The sequence below is a fragment of the Camarhynchus parvulus genome, chromosome 9, assembly GCF_901933205.1.
Source record: "Camarhynchus parvulus chromosome 9, STF_HiC, whole genome shotgun sequence".
NCBI classification, from domain to species: Eukaryota; Metazoa; Chordata; class Aves; order Passeriformes; family Thraupidae; genus Camarhynchus; species Camarhynchus parvulus.
The window spans coordinates 16,974,896-16,998,737 of NC_044579.1; the positions used below are offsets into that span (position 1 = coordinate 16,974,896).

Below are 23,842 nucleotides of genomic sequence, written 5' to 3' on the forward strand. Positions count from 1 at the left end.
TCAAACCTTTCTTTAAAATGAGGTTGAATTGATCTCCAAAAGCTGTTATTTCACCAGTTCCTCAGAAGATTGCCCACCCTGCCATGCTCCAGCATCCCTGCTGCGCCCCCCTTGGCACTGATTGAGGGCGGCTGCAGCCCTGCCCACCCTTGCTGTGGGTCACTTCTCCCTCAGACCCTCTGGAACTCCATCAGGAACCTGGCTTCAGGTTCTCCTCAGGAGCCTGCAGCAAGCAATCCACCCAGATTTCTCAGTGTGATATGAGCACAGCCTGACAGCCAGGCTAATGTGGCCACTCGAGTTCTGCCAGGATCCAACAGCAGTGAATTCCAGTACCTGAATTCCAGCCAGCACAAGCCCCCTTTGGTACAAACCTTTATTATCTCACATCTCCTTGCCACAGCTATCATTGAAACAACTGACATTCATATTTTACAGGTACCATAAAAAGTTACAAAGTGTAAATTACACTGTGTAGTTCACAAAGTAAAAATACTCGAGGATTGACTTTCTGTCAACGTAATTTGGCACAGAGGTGCTCACACATGGGGAACAGGCAGGAACTTCATCCTGAGCGTGTCAGGCAGGCAGTGTTTGCAGGTTTAGAGGCACAGCTTCTCCTGTTGATGCATGGCTGGCTTTACCTGTGGCATTGAAAGGCACAAAGAGAAACATCCCAGGAAGCTGGCCCCAGGCAGAGATGCATCCCACCAGGAATCTGAGTGCTGCCCAGCTCTTCCAGGTGCAGCTGGGGCAGGGAGTGTCACCATTCCTACCAGCTCCTTGCTCTTGCTGTGTCCAGCATAAGCTGCAACTGGAGCCTCCTGCTGCAGCAAACGTGGGCAGCTTCCTCTGCCTGCAGCAGGGCTGGTGTTGGTGCCTGTGGTAGCCAAAATGGGTCTGTGCTTTACACATCCACACTAACACAGAGGTAAATGTTTCAGATGACACCATGTCTATCGCATTTAGAGACAGAAGTTCTATTTTAAAATAGCCCTGGGTACACTGGTCAATTGGATAATAAAAGGTAGTTTGGAAGGACCATCATAAGCATATGCAGTGGTAACTGAGCAACAATAAATATTTGGGTTGTTTGGAGATTTTGTTGATTTGTTATTTTTTGTTGGGTTTTTGGTTTTGGGGTTTTTTTACCATCTCCATTGTTACAAAGCAATGACAGTATCAGTAGTCATAGCAACACAATCCCTACTTGTTCTACCTGAGCCAGTTATGGATGGTACAGAGAGCCCACAGATAATTTCCTCGTGGAATTCAGAGGAAAGCCTGTGTATAGGATACCCTTTTGACCTGATATTGTCCTAAAATCAGTATCCACATATTCTCTAGAAGTTTTGATTCATTTAATCAACAAAAAAACATTGTTACTTTCCATCCTCAACCCAATGCTAATATTCTTAAATTTACAGCCTGATCTTCTGTATCATCAAGGTAATGGAAAAAGAACAGACTGAGAATGAGAGGAAATATGTCATTAGAGCAGGTGATCTAGGAGAGCACAGTCTGACAGACTCCAAATCCTTCTTTCATGAATAATCCTCACTACTCATCAGGGCAGGCAATAAAGAGTCAAATCCAAAGCAAATTTCCAAATCCAAAGCACATAGCTGACTGAGACAGAGCAACTGCTCAGGGATCATCACTTTGTACAATCCTCAGGACCCTGAGCCCTCTTCCCAGGTAACAAACCTGCCATGCCTGACCTCCCTAGAAACATGCCTTTCCACAGCTGAAACAGCCCTGATCTTAAGCTGGTGTCAAACATGCACAGGCACAGTGCTTCCTCTTCTCAAACCCTGCTCCTAAACCCCATTTTTGCTGAATGATAAGACACCACTCAGTATTTTCCATGCATAGAGACCAGAGATCTCAACCCAGGGAAAGGAGGGCAGAAAGTGAGGAAGCAAGACGCCTGCACCACAGTAATCATCAGTGATCAGCAAAGGCATGGGAAGGGAAGGCAAGCATACATGGCACCAAAAAAGCTCAGGTAGAGGTGAACTGTGGGCACATTGACAGCAGTCTGTCAGGGAAGAGGGGCTTCTTCAGGCACTGCAAATTCCAGCCCTGGTTCCCAGAGTGTTTGTGTCATTGTAGAGAAAATGAGAGCAGGACTCAGTGTTGTTTACAACCGGATGACAGTAGGATGACAAGAAGGAAGAGCCCTCTTAAGGAAACCAGCTTGTTGCTGGAGGGTTTTTTGGAGCACAAACATCTGCTCTGTCTGGCAAATACTTGTCTGGCTTTGGGGTGTTGGTTCAGTCAGGGTTCACTCCATAGAAGTAATTTCCACTCTTTTCTATAAACACTGTCCTCTTTCTAAGAATTTCCAGAATTTCTCTGGAACTTACTTTCCAGAGTTCTACCTTGTTCTCAAAGCCCCAGCTGTGTTTCTCCCAAGAGCCTTCAGCCCATGGAATACACAATGTGTTCAGACTGCTATTCCTGGAGCACCTCTGTGCTCAGCTGAGCCAACTGAAGATGCCCAGGCTGCCTGATAAGCCCATGTCTGACCTGTCAGAGCACCTCACTGATGTAATATTCAGGCACCAAAACTGCTAAAAGCAGATCAAACTCTTCACTAACATCAGATTGCAAAGTCTGCAGGCAGTCAAAAAGTTTGTACAAATACAAGAATTTAGCTCATAAAAATTCAGTGATACGTTACAATTCTTTCCATACACAATAATCTCCAAGACCTAGGCATTTTCACTGAAAAAGAGTTCGGCTAAGATTTTTTTCTTTTCTTTTCTGAAGTGGATCTCCATGTTTAGGATAAACCTTTTCTCAAATTCAGGCACCTGGTTTATATACAATGTGCCCTCTTAACCTGCTGCACCCTAGAGCTATGCTCACACTGCCTTGGCACTGCAGCTGTGTCACCCTGCAGCTCCAGCTTAACACATCCCCACATCTGTCAGTGGGGAGAAAAAGGCATTATCAAGTACAATTTCCTTGGTGAAATTTCAGAACAAACTGGGCTCCACTTCCTTCTGTGCAAGTGCTTGACATAGGATTATTTTTAATTTGCACAGGATGAAGAGTTCACATGATTCCCTCCTTCTCCTGTCCTGTGCCTGCCACCTCTTCTGAGGCTGAAACTACCAAAGCTGCTTCATCTTCCAAACTTATGATCCAAAGCACAGATTGTCCAGTAAAGCCACATCATTCAGTGCTTCCCACCACCCAGCACACACATGGACACAAAAATCTCAACACAGTACTCCAAACAGAAGGTTTGCTCTGCTCCATGACTTGGACAAACCATTTTTGCCAATATCCAATTCAAGGCTGAAAGCTCCTATTCATTCTTGAATTCTCATGTAAGTGGTTTACAGTAGCCATGTGCTGAAAACATACACCTTCATTCCTGTGGAAGAACAGCAGGGGTTTCTGACATTCAGAGAAGAACCTAATGTCATGTTTGATAAATGCTGGTAAATCTCTCAACCTCTAATCGAAGACTTCTTGGATTTATGATTCTGCTACTGATCTCATGCTGGGGCAACTTCCTGTCCTCAAGCTGCGGTAAGAACATCTGTGTGGAGTCTCTCACTCACATTTCTGGCACACATGAACCTAAAAGGACAACTCAAAACAGCACCGGCTTCAAGGCAAGGGAGGGATCATTGGCAAGCAATGATCCCTCCCCCCACCACCCAAGAATAAGATAAAAATCATTAAATCCTCTAATAATCCCTTCTTAAAAGTATTCCTTACATAAGGATAATTACAGATTGCAAAATATGGATTGCAAGAAAGATATCTTTGAGCAGACACTGTTTCTTTGCATGAGATTTGGAATTACAAATTGCAATTTGCTACTCGAAGATGAGAGATTTATGTGCAGGGATGCCATAATTGCTTTTGTGTTCTTCAAATAATTTCTTTAGTTTCTGTAGATACAATGCATGTAGTTGATCAATTTCTTCAGTGGTGGGGTTCAAGTTCTGTTTTACAGGGATGGGGCTTCCCACTGTAAATCAAACACAACAGCATTAGCTTAATTGACTTCTCTTTTTAAGCAGAAGTAAGAGCTCCACCACAGCTCCCATCCAGAATGCAGAATCACAGAACAATTTTCTTACTCTGGGGCCTGATCCTGCCTTTCACAAGCCTGAGCCCTGGGGCTGGATTTTCACTGACTTTTGCTGAAGTTTAGATAAAATTAATTAACACCCCCACCCCCCAACATTTCAGTTTGGCAGCAGAAGAGCAAATGAGAAGAGTGATAAGCTCTAACTTGAAGGAGCAGTTTATACTTCAAGATACAATCCTATGGGTTATGTGCTGTCTAGAAGTTCAACACAGTATTTTAAAAAATGTACTTTCTCACTGTCTTCTGATGTGAATAGTAAAAGCACTCAGTGTGGAGTGTGCTTAAGAGGACATGGTGCCCTCAACAACACTGTCACATGGACAGGACTAAAGGAAATACTTATCTTCCAATTTATTCAAAATGGGTATCATTGCACCAAAAATGTGACCTCAGCCTAGGGAGGGGTAGCGTGTAAATCCCCTAAACCCTGTGAGGTGTCTCTGAACCCTCCACTGCCCACAAATGTCACTGGAACCAAAATGTTCTCCAGGCACTGTGCAAAGCCTGCTAACTGCTCCATGGGAGATGACTCCATGGAAATCCAGAGCGCAGCCTTCTCTTCCACAAAAGGCTATGGCTAAAAAGTGGGTTGCTAAGAGAAGCTTCCCATGATCTCAGTCTCTCCTGTGTTGTTCAGTCACCAGATTTTGACAGCTATTCTTGTGCTGGAAGCACCAACACCTTAACAGACCCAAGTGGGAAGCCTAGAAAAACAGAGAGCTAAAAGCACCCTCAGGACTTTTCCAAAGGCACCTGAAAATTCTTGTTAAGAGATGTTGCCACTTCAGATTGGATGGTGATGACTAAAGGGAAGCCTAGCCAGAACCACAAAGAGCTGAGCCTGCATTTTCCTGCTGCAGCTCCAGTTGCATGAGCTCTCAGGCCTGTGTGGGGCTGAAACTCAGACTTTACACAGCTGGGGTGGGAACCCGTGCCTGGATTGAGCAATACCTTAGAGGGGTGTGAAATCAATATACATACAATACAGGATTTCCAGAGGCAGGACTGGAAACAGCAAACAGCCCCCAATCCCTTCTGCAAGTCTCTTCTCCCAAGAATGAAGATTTCTTGTGGGATAGAGAACTACACTCATCTGTCTAATATAATATGTGCAGCTTTAAGGAACTTGCTTAATTTGATATTTTAGAGTTGCTTCTATTTCTGTAAAGCAGTAATTAAAAAAAAAAAAAGTAAAGGAAAACCAAAAGCACTCATCAAGCCCAAACCCCTCAAATTCACAGATCTTGGCTGGGCTGAATGGCTCTTGGATCCATGGCTTCTGAACCAGGACTGGAATTACCCATACTTGGCCACGTTGGCAGCACAGCTCATCACCTCAGGTGAGCTCACTGCAGCTCTCAGGAGCTGAGGCAATGCTTTCAAAGCCATGTTGAGGCATACCAAGAACACCCCACACACTTCCAAGGACACAGGGACTTTGTGATGATTCTCAAACATGGGGAAAGAGGCACAGAAGGCAAAGGACCTTGTGAGATCTTACAAGTTCTGTTGCAAGACTCTGGTCTTGTTGATTTGTAGCACTCCTGTGCTTTTGTCATGATGAAGAAATGCCTCATAAAATAAGACATTTTAAGCTTCAGAACAGCCCTTGTTTCATCAGCCCAAAAAAAAAAGCAGATTATAGATCTCATCCAATACATCTCATTCCAAAGTTCTGATAACTTTTTGGCTTTAAAATAAATGGCATTTTTAGCCTGCCTGTGTACAATGCAGGCATTAAAAATTAAATATTTTCAAAATATTCAACTGCACGAAGTGATAAAACACAGATCTGCTTGAAATTTAACATAAAAAGAGCTATGTTTTTGTCTTAAACATTTTTATTTGCTTCATACTATAATCAAATCAACCCCATAAAAAGGGAGGGCCACCTTCAAAGTCCCTTGTGGAACACCAGAAAAGCTCAATTTTCTTTAGTTCTCTCAGGTCAGAATCTGGCTAAAAATGATTTATCAAAAAATTTACAAAGAGACAACTATTGCCTTTGCATGAGACCCAGCATCACCTATTTTGTAAAGGTGTGGTTGTCAATAGCACTAGTAAAACCATGAAAAATGTGTTCAATTCCACACTCCAGTGAGAGTAGATGAGCAGTAATGAAAGCTTTTGGGGAAAAACACTCTCCCAAACTGCCTGTTGATGTGGCATGCACACTCCCAATTAAACATGAAAGGATCTTTCCAAGGGAAAAAGCCAGCAGGGAAGGAAACACCCTAAAGAGCTGCAAAGCCATCTAAGTGGCAGCCTGCCCAAGGGCTGTGGCATCACAAGGTGTCCTCTCCCTTTGCTCCTGCATCTCCCTCTGGCCTGATGAGCACCAGCTCAGGACCACTCAAGCTCCTTCCAGGGCTAAGAAATTAAGGTTCTGGGCTTCACATCAGAAGCATCCAGAACCCACAGCAACAGCTGCAGAGCTGTGGCAGCCCTCTTGGAAAAACTGAACAACTCTAGGATTTCATTATGGATGCCAACGATAGGAGCCTATGGATAACTGAGAATGAAGAGTAAGATTTGGCCAGAAAAGGGAAGATAAGAACTGCCCCCTTTAACTGGGAAGGACAGTAACTTGTTTTAGATGCACACTAATTAATTCTGTTAGAACAGATTTATAAATTTACAGATATTAGCAGCACATTGATGAGTTTTCAAACATTTGCAAACACATTAGAAAAGGTGCAGGGAACTTACCAACAGTATGAATGGGTTGCCTGTAGGGTATTAAGCCAAAACTGTATTGGAATACTCCTCTAGCATGAAATAGTGGTAAAGCAAAGCCCATTATCTTTTGCAATTTCTCCTGTACATTCCTGAGCCATGAACCTTTGGGGTTTGCAACTTGCTTGAATAGTTCATTTTCACCAAAGGAAAACACTGGGACCAGATGAGCCCTGTAAAACAAAGAGGACACTGAGAATTCTACATCAGCCTGCACTTCCACTGCAGTTCACATCAGCAGCATGGAAACAGTTTCACAATAACCAGCACAGAGAGTTTCAGCAGCTTTGGATTTCATCAGCAGCAGGCATTCAACTCTTCTCATGTGCAGCAGCTTTTTGGATGCCTTGGCTGGTTGGTGTTTAAAATAAAAAGTGATTGGCACACAACTAGCAACTTGCTTTTGGCAGCATTTAGTTGGTTGCTATCTATTGCAATTTGTGACTGTTTGGAATTATGAAAATGAGTTATTGCATATATCATAAGTATATCTTTATCCACCACTATTTCGGCAAGTCCACCCTTGTTCCACTACATTTTTTCCCTGGGCAAGCTGAGAAGCTTCATTGCTAACTTTATAATGCTCCCAGCTGGGTGGCATCAAAACCAGATCTTGGCTTTCCCTTGTCTTTTGACCGGAGTAATGCGTGCCCTTGATTTCAGCACAAAAACCTTGATAAAAACCAGACACCCTCACAGACACGAGTGCAATGCCAAATTCCTTCTGTGTCCAATTCCCAGCCAAACCCTGCTTCCTCTGGACTTCTTAGAAAACAGAAGCTGTAATCCATTATTACCAGAGGTCACATCTTGCCCACAGAAATTATGTGAACCCACTTTGGCTCTTGCACAGTCTAATGAATTCTCATTCAGTTCATGAATTGGCCTGGGAGGAAAGGCACTGACTAGCTCCTGGACAAACAGCCTGAGTGGATATAATCAGTGCAGGTAAACCCATCATTGTATTTAAAACCTTGGCTGTGTTTTGATTAATGCTTAGTTTCATTAACTATTCTACAAAGTTTAGAGGAAAAAAAAAAAAAACAACAGGGAAATCCTAAGCAGTCTCCGAAGGATTCAGGGATATTTTCTTTACTTAAATCATAGTTTCTGAATCTTAGCTCTATTCTGTACCCACTACCTTTGAGAAAAACCTTACTGTGAAATAGCAGTATTGCTAGAACATTGTCAGAATGAGTATCTGCAGAGCTGTGAATGCCTGAGGAGGATGCACTGAGGACAGAGCTGGCTGGAAGCACTGAGGACTGTCAATATCCACCTGTACAGTAAAAAACAGCTGCTTCAACAGCTTCTTTAGCCTGAGGACTCACACTGACTATCATTCCCACATACTGTTATGACTAGTGTCTGCTCAAAGTTTCTTCCTCCAGTGGATTTATCACCCTGCCACCTGTAAAAGAAATATCATAAAGCCTGGTACTTACTGGGGCTGTGTAAATACGTAACTTTTTACTACAACACTAAGACAAACAGGAACATCTTGTGGTGCAATAGCTGTGGTGCCCTGACACTGTGGGATTTGCTTTAATCTAGTGAAGACTTTTGCAAGATGCTATGTAGGAGGCTGAGACAGAGAACTAAGTAACTTATGATTGTGAAATTAAAGATAAGTTATCTGATTCGTCATTTGTTTTGTGTCTTTAGGATTTCTTCACTTTGTATCAGATACTTGTACTACCTTGGACCAAAATATCTTTTGCAAAAGTGCAGAGGACATTTGCTGACATATTCAGGCCACATTTGACAAGGTCCTAGCTGAGGAACACAGCTTCCCTGTGCTGGCAGCACAGGAGTCAGGGCCAGAGAGCACAAGCCTCTGCACTGCTCCTTCCTTCCTGGGTTGGTATTTGCTGCTGCAGATCATGAACACCAGCAATGTGTGCAGGCACTGGTGGCAGATGGGGGCTTCTCATTTGAGTCCCACAAGCCTCCTTGGCCCTTTCATTTCCAGCTGAGTTGGAAATTTTCTTCCCATTTTGTTAATTGTTAAAAACAAGACTTCAAAAGCAGAAGCAATTACTGGATGCCAAGTCTTTGGGCAAGAGCTCTGTTAGACTTGCACTGTCCTCCAGCCCTGCTGGACAGATGAGGAGTCAGAATTCCTGTGCTTCCCACAGAAGCAGGTGTTTGTGCTGGTGTTTGTAGGAATGACTTGGAGCCTGCTGCTTACGTGACCATGTGAGTTGTAGCCCTTAGCCACTGGGGCAGAGACAGGCACTGCCACCCAGAGGAGGGCTCTAGACAGCCATGACCCTTTTAGAAAGATGAGGACCATCACTGGAATCTAACTAAGTGGAGGGGTAAAGGGGCCATTCCTGTGTTTTGTAAGTGTCCCACTCTTGCTGTTATGTGTTGGAGATACTTTTGAAATCAATGTCTTGAGAGGCACAGGTGTATCTGATTTCTCAATCCAAATCAATTTAGATGAGAGATAACCACCACCAACCTTTGTGATATGACAGACCAGACATCTACTAACATACTACTAAAAAAAGTATCTAAATATCTTCTAATCTTTATGGTTAAAACAAATAAAAGCTAGTGAGTGTTAAGGATCCCACTGAATTAATCAACAGTTGGACTAAGGACTCATTTAGTCAGTAAACTCCTAATTCAAATAAACAAGTATTTTTTCTGGGTACAAATTAGACTAGAATGCTACATTCTGTTGGCACAAAAAATTCTTTATGAGAATCCTGGTGATATGTATAAGAAACACCCTTGGAATTTTGGCACAGAACAGTTTCTAGTTTTTTGCACTCTGTGTAAAAGTAGAGAGCCTCTCTTCTCAGAGACCACCTTTTCTCCAGTTAATAGCTTAAAAAGCTCTTACAGATTTCTCAAGACTAGTATTTTTTATCATTGCTTCACATGTCAATATTTAATCCTGGGAGCTGTTCAGCAAGTGTACCTGGAACAGAACATTGGTTTCAATATTTCTAATATACAAACCATCTAGACCAGTCCAGAACAAACACAATCACTTACACTGTGTAAATCACTCAAAAGACATTGATACCATCTCTGTTTAGTAACACACTGATGGCTGCTTCATTGTAAAAAGTTATCTAGTTTTTCTTGAGATTTTCACCAAAAATTCCCAGGAATTTACTTTTGCAAATGGCCATCTTCAAAAGTCTTTAGAATAATAGTAAAACAAATCTTCCTAGACCATAATTCTCAGTCATTTAATGAAACCGGGCCTGGCTATCCAATTTGTTTGTTTGCTTAAAATGATAAGAAAATTCTACCTTAATGCATCTTTAATTTACAGAACAGAAAGCAGAATGTCAGCCCTACTCAGAAAACCAGTCAAGATTTACTAATATTGTTTCATAATTCTTACTCTTTGCTAGTGCAAGAAACAACTGAAATAAAACAAGATATGCTAACAACACCTACTGTTACAAATTATGAAAGAGAAAGGGAATTTTCAACACTCCCAGAGTGGATCTAGGTGGACAGATTGGCTCCTGTGACAGATATCTGCATGTTCTTAGACACTTAAACTCTTTCAAATTCTCCAATTTCATATAATATGAACTATATTTAAGAATCAATCTCCATTCAAAGCATGCTTCATGGAAGACCTACCCATGTTTCAGGGCCATTTTAATAAAGCCCTTCCTCTTGAGGATGTTCAAGGTGAGACTTCCAGGATGTGCATTCAGAGATTCCTCTGCTCCTCCGATGACAATGACAGATGCATGGCCACCTCCTTTATTGCTCAGCACATGGGAGACACTTTCCTTGGATGCAGAAACCATTCCTTCAGGAGGAAACATTTTAAGAGTGACCACTGGATCTTCATGTACAAGTACAGTGGAATTTAAGAATATTTTTAAATATAATTGATATAATTGATGTTTCAAAATTATAACAGCACAGACGAGATTTCAAAGGTTTGGGTCAAGCTCCTTACGCTGGAACAGATTTGGTTTTGGGCACGTGCTTTGATTTCACACTGATTAGTTACATGTTATTGCCTATTGCAAGAGTTTTGAGTTCTTCAGGGTGTGCTCTTCTGGCAACTTAACTCCCCCTCAGAGACCCTCTGTGCCCAAGAACAGGAGGTGAATGGCAGCAGATACTGCTGAGAGGCAGCTGCTAAAGCTGTACAGCAGGTGCATAGAAACACAGGCACAGAAGGGTTAACAGAATGTGTAGAGGACTTGTTAACTCAAATATGGAGCTACAGTGCCAAGCAGATCCCTCCACTCTTTTCACAACTATAAAGCAGCAGCTCCATCTAAGGAACCACATGACAGCATTAGAAGAAGCAGAAAAGACTCACTTCTACCATTCCTAATAACTGCATCAGCTCATTCTCTAGTAACCAGGCCCAGGCACTCATCAATATTTAGGCTAAAATAGCAGATTATATGAAGCTTTTCTGGTACTCCTGCTGATATAGATACTTGCAGTAGGAGGTACACTGCTGTACAAGACTTTATCATCTTCTCAGGTCTTGCTCTGGACTTGGTGCTTTGAAAAATCCATGTTCCACCAGATATGCACCTAATCTTTCAAAGGTTCCTCTTCCTTCTTGCCCTATGTTTCATTTCAAAGGCTTATCGTGATCCCATTTACCCAGAAGCCATGTTTAATTACACTGTGTTGAATTCATATAATCTACGTGACAATTTAGAGATCAAATCTAGTTCACATTGTTGGTTTTACAGAACTGGTATCAAAATGCACTTTTGGATGTTCTGCTCCCTGCTTGGTCTTTTTACCAATACGGACATTACAATGTGGATTATAAAAATTTGGGAAGAGAGGGAAGATGACTCTGATCTACTTTTGAGAGCTTGCCACCAAGAGGAATAGCTTGCAACTGGAGCAAGTCCAGACCTTAGCAAAAAGCTACATCCATTTGCCACATCTGCCTTCACAGTCACTGTTACTCTGAAAATTCAGCTGACCTGGGACTCACAAATAATTCAAGTGGTGGTCATTCATGTCACCATGCATTTTCCCTGGAAAGGAAAGCACAAATCACTGCCTTTCCCCAGGACAAATGTGTCTCCTGCTGAAGCAGAGCTGCCCTGCATGCAGGGCAATGCTCCGTGCTCACACAGCAGCTGCACTGCCAGAGGCAACAACTACACGTTGTTAGACACAGACAGAGAAAGAATGGGACATGAAACATTGTGCCAGGAGCATGGCTTTCAGGACATGGAAGATTTTGCAAGAGTCTTATTATTGGAGTGGTGATCTGTATTACACCAAAGGTCGCCTCTCATTTATCAGCTGCATACCTGTGAAAACCAAGCTCCAATGCTGGCTCCTCTTTAGTGCGCTTTTTACTGCAGCTCTTTCTCATTCTGCAGGTAAATATTTGTTCCCATGGGTCAAGATGCCAAAAACATCTGACTTCCAGACAATGATTAAACAACAGTGTTTAAAATTGCACTGTTCTATCACTGCCAATCCTTCACTTTGCAAGCCTCAAAGAACGCCCTCAGAAATTACATTTGCATGGAAAGGCATTCTCTGATATGCTGAAGCATACATAGATAAGTAATTCTGATATTAATCTGGGAAACATCATAGGCATGTTTCTGTGCATGGAGCAGTGGAACAGCTTCTCTGAGATTGCAGTGTCTATGTTGCAGTCATGAATAAAGTTAGAGCTCTGTCTCCTGAACTTAGTCTTGTGCATCAGAACATGCTTAAATGCTGTTGTTGAGTGAATTTAAGTAAAAAAACTCATGTATTAAACCACTGGGGGGGAGCACTAGTTCTTATTTCATTCTTCTCTTTTTTCAGTTCCCCCAACTCAATTCCTTGTTATTTTTATCTTTTATTACTGTAGTACCAGTCATGAATACCTTTATGACAAATGCTTCTCAGAACACAGAAAAAAGGTCCTTCTCTTTAGAGTTTACATCTCAATTAAAATTAGACAAATTTGCAATATAGGACTTCAATCAGAAGCAAGTAATTAATTTCTGAGTATAAAGATATTTGCAATGTATAACACTAAGCCCTTCAGGTAAGACATTAGCCTGAATTTGTTTTACAAGTGTCTGCTAATGACTAAATAAAATTACAAATTATTATGCTGTTCTCTTCTTGTATATAATGGGTACTCAGGACTGCTATCTGAGAGTTCAAAGGAAAAGCAGCAATTTCTTTTCAGAAAGAAAAAACAACTCAGTGATATAGTTTACAAAATTATTAATAAAACCTTCCAATTTTTTTTGCCACAACAGTTCATCATAAAATAGAGGTTAAATTTAGCACCAACAGTGATCCTTCTGAAATTATTTACCATATGTAAGTAGAGGAATAGACTCTACATTTCTAACAGAAGCTAAAATATGGAGCAACAGCTGAGACATTCTGCTTTTACCTACCAGCACTCATTATGTATTCTCTGAAGAAGGGACAGCCAAACCAGATGGGCATGATATGGAGATATGGAGTAAGGCCAGGAAATAAATTTTTGAAAGGAGGATCAGTGCAAAAATTTCCGAAGGCTCCAGCAACCAGGACCCCATGAGGGTGAAAGCCAAGTAAGTAGTTGTGATTTGGGTTCAGTTCTGAAGTTTTTATAAGCTGAAAAATAGAGTCAGTGGTGGGCATTATAATATTTACCTCAAAAACAACACCTATGGAGATTGCACATTGACAGGACATAGAAGCAATGACAATGAGTTTCCTTCTGAGCACTTAAAATTACTGTCCTGCTTTACAGATAAACAAAGCTTGAATGGATGTGTCAGGATACCATGTCTAGATTTACTGTGCTGAAGCACTACCTTGTCACCCAACAGTCCTAGAAAACCAGGCCCTGTCCCCTTTTGTCACTAAATCTTAGATTTCCCTTGTTTTAAAAAGAAGTCAAGTTCACCCCAGAAAGAGTATTAGAATTTTAGCAAAGATGAGTCTCAGATGTCTGTCCATGGTTATGGCAATTCAAGCTGTTTGTGAGAAACCTTTTACTCACATGAATGGGGAAGTATTCCCTGAAGTACTTCCAGACAGTCCAGCTCCTGACCCAGTGGGACCGTCTGCCCCCAGCACATGGTGTTCTCCAGTCGAGGTACAGCCACAGCAGGTACAGAACAGCAAGGAACCAAAAGTTGCCCAGGATCAGGATCACGAAGAATCCACAGCAAAACTCTGCTACAAGAGACAAAAAGGGAAAGCATAGCAGGCATTAATCACATCTGTGTCCTTTTGAGAATGCCCAACCCTGATATGTTTTTAGAGATTTACTCAAAATGCACACAAATTGAACTCAGCTTATTCCACACGGTGCTGTTACAGTGAGGGTGAAACATTACAAGGGTGTATTATCTCAGTCTATTATTTCTCCCTCTACTGCACAACTGGGTGTTTGGTAGAGAGCATCTGGTTTACCTAAGGCAAAATAAAGGGAGACAGCAAGAGTTAACAAGGATGTAATGCTTCAGGGAGTGAGAAGAAAGGAAAGCTGGGGAAGGAAAGAAGGGAAAGGGAGCCATAGCAACTTCTCTTTTCTAATTACAGGGATATTGGGCAATCATTTTCTATGCTCCTTCTCAGCTTCCCTACCTATAATATGGAGTGGTAGTTCTACTCCCAGCCAAAAGTGCTGTCACTGGCCAAGGAGATGCACTAGACAAGACCAAAACACAAAGAGGCTCCACTTCAGCACTAAACATGTCAGTCAAAGGGGAAGTTCAGTCCTACTATGGGAATACCACAGCAAGTAAGTCCTGATGATTTCAAACCAAATGCAGGAAGAATTGTAACATCCTGCTTCAACAGTGATACATAAGAGTTGTATTATACACAGTTCAAAGAGCAGGAAAAAGTTGTTTGGTTAAATATATTGTGTTACTTGGGGCCCAGCCTTGAAATAATTACTCAGGGAAATCCTATGGAAACTTTATATCTTTGTAGAACTTGCAGAATTTTAGTTTTGGAGAGTGTTGCACAGCTGCGGTCTGAGATGTCTGAGGAGTAGGAGCTGCTGCTCTCTGCCCTGTGGTACCCCTGCAGCAGCCTGCTTGCTCTGCCACCTCCTGAACAAACCCCTCAGGCTCATGGATCAGATGCTAAAGTCCAGGTTGCAAGGGAGCCAGGGCTTTAACATCATAAATTTATACAGTGGCAAGCAAAACAGGACCTAGCTCTCACTGAAGACTCAATGGGCAGAGTTGCAGGAGCCCGGCGTTCTTCAGACAGATTTTACAATGCAGAAGCAGTACTTTCTGTCTCACAATTGACTGGCTTTCATGAGGGCAATATCCTGTGAAGTCCTAGAAGAAGTTACACCAGTGAAACATACTGAGCTAATCACTAAATAGAGCAGATTTAAAAACAAATAACAGAAGTACTTCAGGCAATAATTTGGCTCACACAATGTAAAATATCACCAGAACTGAAAACTTTAGAATAAGTAGATGAACCAAGAGTAAAACCCACTCATCCTAGTTCAGATCACCTTCATTCAGGAGAGACATTACTTGGGTGTTAAAAAGTCAGCAGATTCCCTAGACTGTGCAAGTTTTCAGCTGAGATCTCAGCTTGGTCTACAGGCAGACTAGCATTTCCTCCAACCTGAATATTTACTTTTTCTGAACTTCAACCAGTTTGTTCCTGAGCCTAGTTTGACTGTGCCTTCAGAATAGAATTGGATATCTTGTCTAGGAGGGGATGAGCATTCATATTTCCAGCAGGAATATGAGCAGAAAAATAAGGAATTGCATTTGCTTTGAGGAAGGGAGAAGGAAATGACCATAAACAAAAGCAGGATGAAACCTACCATTTTCAAGGATACTCCATTCTTCAGTACAGAAGCTCACTGCTTCTTCCTCAAGCAAGAAACCGTGGTCTTGCACAGAAAAGCATTTGAGCAAGAGCTCTTGAAAACACCACAGCTAACTGAGGCCCATAGACTCCCAAAGTCAATGTGGAAAACTCACAAGAACTGAAACCAGTTCTAAAGAACATCATTGATGCAGGACAAGTAATACAGATGAAATATGACACTCCAATTCCACAGGGAATTTCACAGGGAATCCCACAACAGCATCACTCCAAAATAGGGCACAGAAGTCTATTGAGGAAAAGTCATTACCTGGTCCTTGAAGAAGAGATCCTGAAACTATAGAAGTTTCTAGGAATGCTACTCTGGACAGGATGCCAAGGTTTTTGGTTTGAACAAGTATGAGAAGTTTTTTCTAGCAGCTATAAATAAATTAATTTTTTTATGCAAGATTTAATAAGTATTTAAATTTCCTACCCTTCCTTTCAGAAGCACTTTTGACTTAACACAGAATCAATCACATGGCTTTTTTTTAACACAGAATCACATGGCTTTTTACAATCAGTTTGCTAGCAAACAGCTGAAAAGTGCTTTGTAGCCAAGCATCCTTGCTGTGAGAGTTAATTGCATCAGCAGTGAGAAGGCCCAGATAGCAGTTCTTAATCCTGTGCAGACAAACACCATCAGATCAACAAGCTGGCTGCTTTGCTTTAGCTAGGGCACCTTCCTGAGTGCAGGCAAGGTGTGGGGAGATAAGTATGCTACTAGCACTTCCTCGGGGGAGCTCAGCATCTTGTAGGACAAAGTTGATTACTGCATTCCCAATGAGACAGGTGAGGCAAATTCCTTTTGCCATACCTCCTCATTATTTCAACGAATTAGCAGCCTGCAAGATGAGCTAAACACTGATGACTCAAAACCAATGAGACTGTAAACATAAACCTGGTGTTTTTTCCTTCAGACAAGACAGTGAGTAAATAAATAACAACCATTTAAACTAAATTCATAAACAAACTCCAGTCAAAAGGTGAATAATTTGGGATTTGTCACTCTACTGCATCATGTCCTTGGATGTAGTTCCAGTGTACATTCTAAGTGTAATTTTTTTGGTTGAACTTGAATTAGAGCTTTGAAAAGTATCTCTGTGATGTATTGGATTTTGGGGGTAGGTGAGGGGAGATGAGGAAATATAGACTAAAAGACAAATCACTGCCACAGAACTCTGAACATTGGGTTTGTGAACCAAGGTCGGTGTGTCACTTCTCCTCCATTTCCCATTTGCAACACATGTATGCTCATATTTTGCAACAAATGGTGAAAACCACTCTATGTAGGGTGAGCAACCAGCACTGGCAGCCATCCTACCCAATGATGTTTGCACACCTGATCCTTCAATCATTAATCAGGCTCTGAGTTTGCAACTGGGGGCACCAAATTTATGAAATAGTTAAATGCCGGAGAAAGGAAGCACAGGTCAAATCTGGAAATTGGAAGCTTCAAATGCATTTGGAGTTACTAGGGCATCAAAAATGTTTGATTAATATCTGTTATGAAGCCACCAAATGCAAGATTGTCCCTAGAAGGGAAAGCTCCTATTATGCTCAGAGCAGTCATGGACAGCACGGGCAGTGCACTGGTGCCCCGGGTGCTGGTGTCACCCCAAGCAGCACTACAGGTTCTCTGCAGTTCTCCAAAAACCATGCAAAGGAGCTCACTCCAAAACTGGCTGGGCAGTCAGCATTTGGTGGATTGGATCAGTCTCCTGTGAGGGCCTTTTTCAGGTTATTGGTTACACCTGGGAGCCACAAAGATACCTGAGCACTCCTACCAAGGCAGCTGTATCTCAGCAGTGCTGTGACAGCAAACACAAACACTCAGATTCCAAGCTTTAGAGGCCTGCTGATGCTGAAACTTGGTTCCAAGTTCCCAAGACCTTCCACTGGCAAATACTGATAAACCAGAGATACAGAGCATTGCACACAACTGACTTGCAGGTAGAGTGGCCTGGATGCCATAAATCCCCAAGTTACTAATTGCCAAATCCCAAGACAGCATGCCAAATTTAGTCTACATGTTTCCCCCTTCTTTTCTTTCTCCTTAGGCATTCACTGTCACTTATGTTCACATAGGGGCTGTCAGGCTAGGGTCTCTGGACTGACACAGCAGAGCTGTTTTTTCTTAGTATTTTTGAGAGATACAAACAAATACACACAAAGAAATACTTGGTTAAATTCCCTCCTTAAGATGTAGGTAACAGAGGCAGCATTCCAAGAAATACTAGTCAGTAAGTACCCTGTTATTCTCTGTGATCACACTTCAGTCCCTACCCATAGGCAACCAATAAATTTCATGGATAGATGAGTACAGAGTGACAAAAACAAGTAGCAATACCAGCCAGCTTGCTAGGAAAGGCTTATGGAGCTTAGCTGAGTTTGCTTAAGCATCAAAAGAGGTTTTTTGGGTTTTTTTTTTAAGACTTTGAGGAAGAACAAAACTATATTAGTTATCCAGCTATAGCTGATTAATTAAATCAGCACCAGATAACAAACCATCGTGGCATGTTTGCAGGAAAGGTTAATATTTGCTTTAGCACATTACACTGACACCTTCTTTCTCAACACAGAAACCACTTATTATTCCAGCAGCAATCTCTCACTCTCTGGCAAACGTTTCATCATTTCTATTCTTTTGGGGAAGCCAGATCCACAACTCAAAACTGTCTCCAGCAAGTTCAGTTAACAGACTGCTTCATCCTACATGCACAGAAGTTTAATCACTAGAGAACAGGATGTAGTTTAATATATACCAATGTCTTCAGCATATTATTTTGTGGCTTTGTGCATATTAAAGTATATCTTACATTACATACTGATTTTGCATTATTAAGGGTTTTGCAAATAAATACAGGGGTGCCTGCACAACAGTCACTTCCTAAATCCCCAGTGAGGAGACCAGAGACACTTCTCCAAAAGTGGGCCTTGGAAGATGCACCATTCTCCTCTACCATCACCTATTCTCAGAGAAAAAACCTGGTATCCCTGCTGGAGAGTTAAACTCTCATTTCCCTCTCTCATTGTCTGGCCCTAGACACCACCACTCACCCAAGCTGCTCAGTTTTGCATTTGATTTTGTACATGTTCAAACTCCATTGTCCATTTTCACATGAGAAGTTAGCAGGAGCACATAGCTCACCAACTCACCTTCTAGCTTTTCTTTCTTCAAAAATGCTGTCATTTGATTTGTGTACATTAGAGAGAAAGGAAAACAAAGGGCTAAAGCACTGGGAAAGCAGCATTTCAACCAAATCTGACTGATTTTTCTTTGTTTTAATGGTTTTGCCTTTAAATGAGCCCTTTGCTCTACCTCCTGATACAAAGTGAACCTCACTGACAGATGTGCAGTATGAGGCACACAGCTCACAGCACACACCAAGGATAAATGCCCATCCACTGTGTGAGAAACAGAAAACCTACACCTGCTCCCAATAATATCAGGATATCAGGCATACTGGTAAATGCAGCAAAATTAATTCAAAGTTCTTTAGAAAAACATCTCCAAGCTTAAAAACAAAGATTTCCTGCAAACACTGGGTATATCCATTGCATCCAGTGACAATTCCTTTAGTGCATATGCACAATGAAGCTATGATCCAAAAATGGGGGTTATGCAGCCTCTTTGCTTTGTCAGTCCAGCAGCACTTACAGGCTTGGAGATGTTATTTCTCCAGGTTACTTTCTGCCTGGGGTTGGGTTGGACAGTGGCACAGAGTGACCAAGAGCAGCCAGCACACAGGCCCACAGGCAGACATGGTGGGGGTGCTGCATGAGCTCGGAACAGGGCCAGACCTGCCCCAGGACTGTCAGCCCCCGGCCAAGCAAACAAATCTCAAATAACTGTAATTACAGATATAAAACTACCATCTGTAAAAACTGTCTGGTTTGGCCTTTTATCCAAAGTATGAGATTGCAAAATTTCATGTATCTGCTGTTTCAGCAGTAAAACACTAATGGCTTGACACTATGCTTCAGCCTGAAGCTGTTTTGGATTTGTGCTTAATACAGTGAGAAATAGCATTTGCCAGTTTCAGTTTTAACAGCTTTAGTTTTCTGGACTCAAGACCGGTAACACTTGTCTTTCAAAAGACAGAAGCCCAAGTAAAACACTTCTCTCTTTCATGGAACTTATATACAAAATTTTCTGATCTGCTGACTTGGAGAACATAAGATAGAAAACCACATGGCATTTTCAGTCAACACACAGTGGGAATCTGTTAATGGGCATTTTTCTCATCTAATCCAGAAACTCTTACATTCACCCCCCAGTATTTCAGAACTTATTTTTGTTTCTGGTGTCATGCCCCTGTATAATGAACAGGCAAATCATTGTTACAAAGAAAACTTGTCTTTTCCCTTTGAGGGTGAACTTTGGCAGCTTGCAGCACAGAACAAGGAAGTACAGGAACTTGCAGCCAGAATTTTAAAGAGGTTCCTTTTGTACCTAATGAAATTCTGTGCACATCTGTACAGCTTTTTTTGAGACAGAGGCATGTTTACTCTGCCTACGCTGCACAGCAGAAGCAATGGATCTCTAGTGCAGATCCAGCCCAAGCTGGAACACTGCATGAAGAAGCAGAACTTTGCTTATACCAGGCTGCTGCCGCTGTTTTTTTCAGTATTTGCAGACTGATTCACACTTTCTACAGTGAGGATGAGATTTAGGCTTCAAAAACTACTGCATGTCTGTATTTCAGGCCAGCTTGTGAGTTGCACAAGTAAGAGGGCATATTCAGTCATCAATTCCACAGTCTCAGAAAACCATGCAGCATCACAACAAAGCAAGCCTGGAGAGCAAGGGCTTTTTACATTTTTCAGCCAGGAAGATAAAACCAAGAGTCTTTTATCCAAGTCACATTGTGAATTCTAAGTTGTAATAAGCTCACATGCCCCTTACAGCTTACTCAGTGTGCGAAATCATTTTTTTCACACGTCACTCCCCAGATTTGAAGCATATCATTGACCAATTCAGGGCACTAATTTACAGTTATCTTACTTCATCTGTTAGTCCTACAGTTCATTTTCCTAAGCTATGGCAGATTACAACACACCTAGATGGACAACTTCAGCAGCTAAGCCAGTACCCCATTTATTCACTGCTCTAAACAGAATCACTCTATCTATATCATGAATCATTAGCTGTCATAGGGCATTATCTGTTCAAGTTTTCACATGCAGATATGTAACACAAGACAGATAATCAAGATCGTGCTTGGCGTAAACTAGTTCCAGCTGCACACAAATCCCCAAAGAACACCTAAACCTCCAATCTATTCCATGATGTGACAGTACTTCACTTGTCCCAAGGCATCCTCTCCCTGATTTGAAAGCGTCGCTATTGAATCCAAAGCTTACAAACAAACAACATCTGTCCATAAAAAAAAAAGGCTAAAAAAGCCAGACATAGGGGCAGTCCAGGACATCAGAAATCAGCCCATTTCTCACTGGTTTAAGTTATTTAGGACTCACCCACCTGAATTCTCCTGCAGCTAAGTGAAACATTTTGGCCAGATCACTGGCTGCCCTTTCACTTGAAAGCATCCGCCTACGAAATGACAAGGTCACACTGGTCAGCTCTAAAGATAAACATCCCCATGGTGCACAAGCAGATACTTATTATTAGAATCAAATTGTTAATCAAGCATTCTTGCAAATCCATTTTTTCATGATCACATGAACTCACTATACTCAACATAACCAGCCATAAGACCATTTCTGAGTTGATTTTCCTTGACATGCCCAGGCAGTGCCAGCTGCAGGTGACAGCTCCCTACTTTGCCCACTAAACTACAAAGAGGGCATTTTCTGCATCCTGATCACTTCAAGCAAGCACAGGAAGATGTGGTTTTCTGCAGCAGTATTGCTCCATTAGGGGGAAAAAAAAATTTTCTTCCACTGCCCCTGAACTTCCACTGCTTTATGAGACTTAAATAATGGCTCATGCCAAGACCTAATTCAATAACAGAAAATTAAAAGTACAGATTACTTACAACATAGCCACAAACAGAAACTGTTTATCATTTAACTACATATAATTTCGAGGTAACATAACATCTGCTGATTAATCTGTGAAGATGCTTCATACCCTCCATACTTCCCCCAAATTTTTCATGTGTGGGTTAACAACCTAAAAAAAACCACCTGAAAGACATCAGACCACCTATAGGATAATATATTTGTAAGACATACAAGGAAGATAAGTGCACACTACTTTTTGCCTTGTACATCCTACAGCATAGACGATCTTGAAGTGTTCCAGCATTTCCAGTGATACTATTCAATAACCACTTCCCAATTTATACAATCCATGGATTTAGTCTCATAGAGTTAAGGTTTATCTTACCTTATCAAGTGATTAATTTCATCAAATTCAAGATACCTACCCATGTGAATACAATTTGCCGCTGTGAATAGGTGCTTAATGATAGGTGTCTATTAAGATATTAGGAAAATTAATTATAGAGGAACAATCAGTAGAAAAAGATTACCAAGTAGAATTAGCAACACTTTCTTAAAGCCAGTGAGGATATTTTTCATACACTTACACAACTGTCTGCATTTGAATCAATTCACTGACAATGCCCATTATTTTTCATTACCTTGATAAATGAGGATTTTATTAAACTACAGCATATAAAGTTATTTTACGAAATTATGAATGAAAACAGCATTAGTCATGTACCAGAGTTTATGCTCATCTTCGATAAAAAAAGTTGCTGTCAGAAACATACTGGGCGTCTCAATGAGGAGCCACCGACACTAGCTTTTTAGGCTCATATTTGAAGCAGAACCCATAGAAAGAAGCAGACCCCCAAAAAAGAGGAAAACCCATCCAAAGCTTTCAGGGAATAAAGAAGTGCGATGCTCCGTCCCGCCCGGGGATCGCCGGGGAACTGCTCGCCCCCGCCGCTTCTGCACCCACATGGAGCCACGGCTGGCACCGAGCGATGCCCACGGGTAACGCCGGTCACCGAGAAAGCCGCTTCTCGCCCTTTTCTCTCTGGGGCAGGGGCAGGAAGGAGGAAGGCTGTTACCCAGCAGGAGGAAGGAGAAGATCCACTGCAGAACGGCGACTGTCTGGATCCTCCTCTTTAGGGGGATATTGATGGGGGCAAACTCGACCTTCATGCTGACGGAGAGCAGCGCGGGAGGCACGGAGCTGCCGGCCCCGGCTCCAGCCGCCGCACTTGCCCGCTGCACGCCGTTCTGCCGCGTGCCCGGCGGGCAGGACGCGCCCCTCCCGCCGCCGGCGCTGCCCACGGTCGCGGGTCCGGCAGGCGGGGACGGGGAGGCGGTGCCGCCCGCCCCGGCCGCGGTAAACCCGATCCTGGAGCGGGAGAGGGCAGAGCCCGGGCACGGCTGCGGGGACTGGCGGCGGCTACACCCCCTCCGCCCACAGGCGGCTGGAGTGGGTCCCCCGGCCCGGAGCGCCGCGCCTGCCACCGCTCGGCATGAACGGCCCCGGGCGGATCACCGCTGCTGTGTTGGACCGAGCCCCGCGCCTGCGGACCCAGGTGCGCCCTCACACCCAGTACCTGCGGTGCCCTGCCGGGCTTTTCCCCTCGGAGCACCCGGAGACCCGGCACTCCGGGGCGTGCTTAAGGCTCTTACCATTAAAGAGCTTATGGAACTGACCCAGAACTTAGAGTTCCTGCAGTGTTTGGCGTCAAGCGTTTCGTTTTTAATTACACCGGCACACGCACAGCCTCTTCCCGCCCGCGGCGCTTCGCCCGGGGCGTCCGTGACAGGGATCGTCAGTAAATAAAACTTCGGCGTGAAAAAGAAACCACCCCCCGAAAGTTGCACAGCGTTGCCCCAGCTGACCCCCCTCTCCATGGGGACGGCGGCAGCGCCGGGATTCACCATTCCCCGCGGGGACAGGGATAACGCTGGGACTTGCGTCCCCCACGCGGGGACGGGCACAGCGGCACCGCCGGGACTCGCGGTCCCACACGGGCCGCCCCTCCGCCCGGCGCCGGTGACAGCGCGGGGCCCCGGCGCGGGCTGATGTCACCGCCGTAGCTGCCCGCTGCGCTGCCGGGGCTCGGCGCGCCGCCCGGCCCGTCCCCAGGCGCAGCGCGGGCTCGGAGCAGCCCCACGGCCGCCCGGGCGCGGTGTCACGGCGCCGGGGAGAGCGGGGGCGGCGGCCGC

At 43.2% G+C, this 23,842-nt stretch overlaps 1 protein-coding gene across 1 annotated transcript; it reads right to left on the reverse strand.

Annotated features, from left to right (window-relative positions):
- Positions 1-448: 448 nt before the first annotated feature.
- On the reverse strand, positions 449-23,676 carry MOGAT1 (monoacylglycerol O-acyltransferase 1). Its single transcript, XM_030954792.1, has 6 exons — positions 22,726-23,676; positions 13,830-14,008; positions 13,237-13,438; positions 10,469-10,643; positions 6,827-7,026; positions 449-3,994 (listed from the first exon to the last, which is right to left on the reverse strand). Exons 1-6 carry the CDS (start codon positions 22,817-22,819, stop codon positions 3,840-3,842), a joined length of 1,005 nt encoding a protein of 334 aa, XP_030810652.1. The 5' UTR covers positions 22,820-23,676; the 3' UTR covers positions 449-3,839.
- Positions 23,677-23,842: the final 166 nt, after the last annotated feature.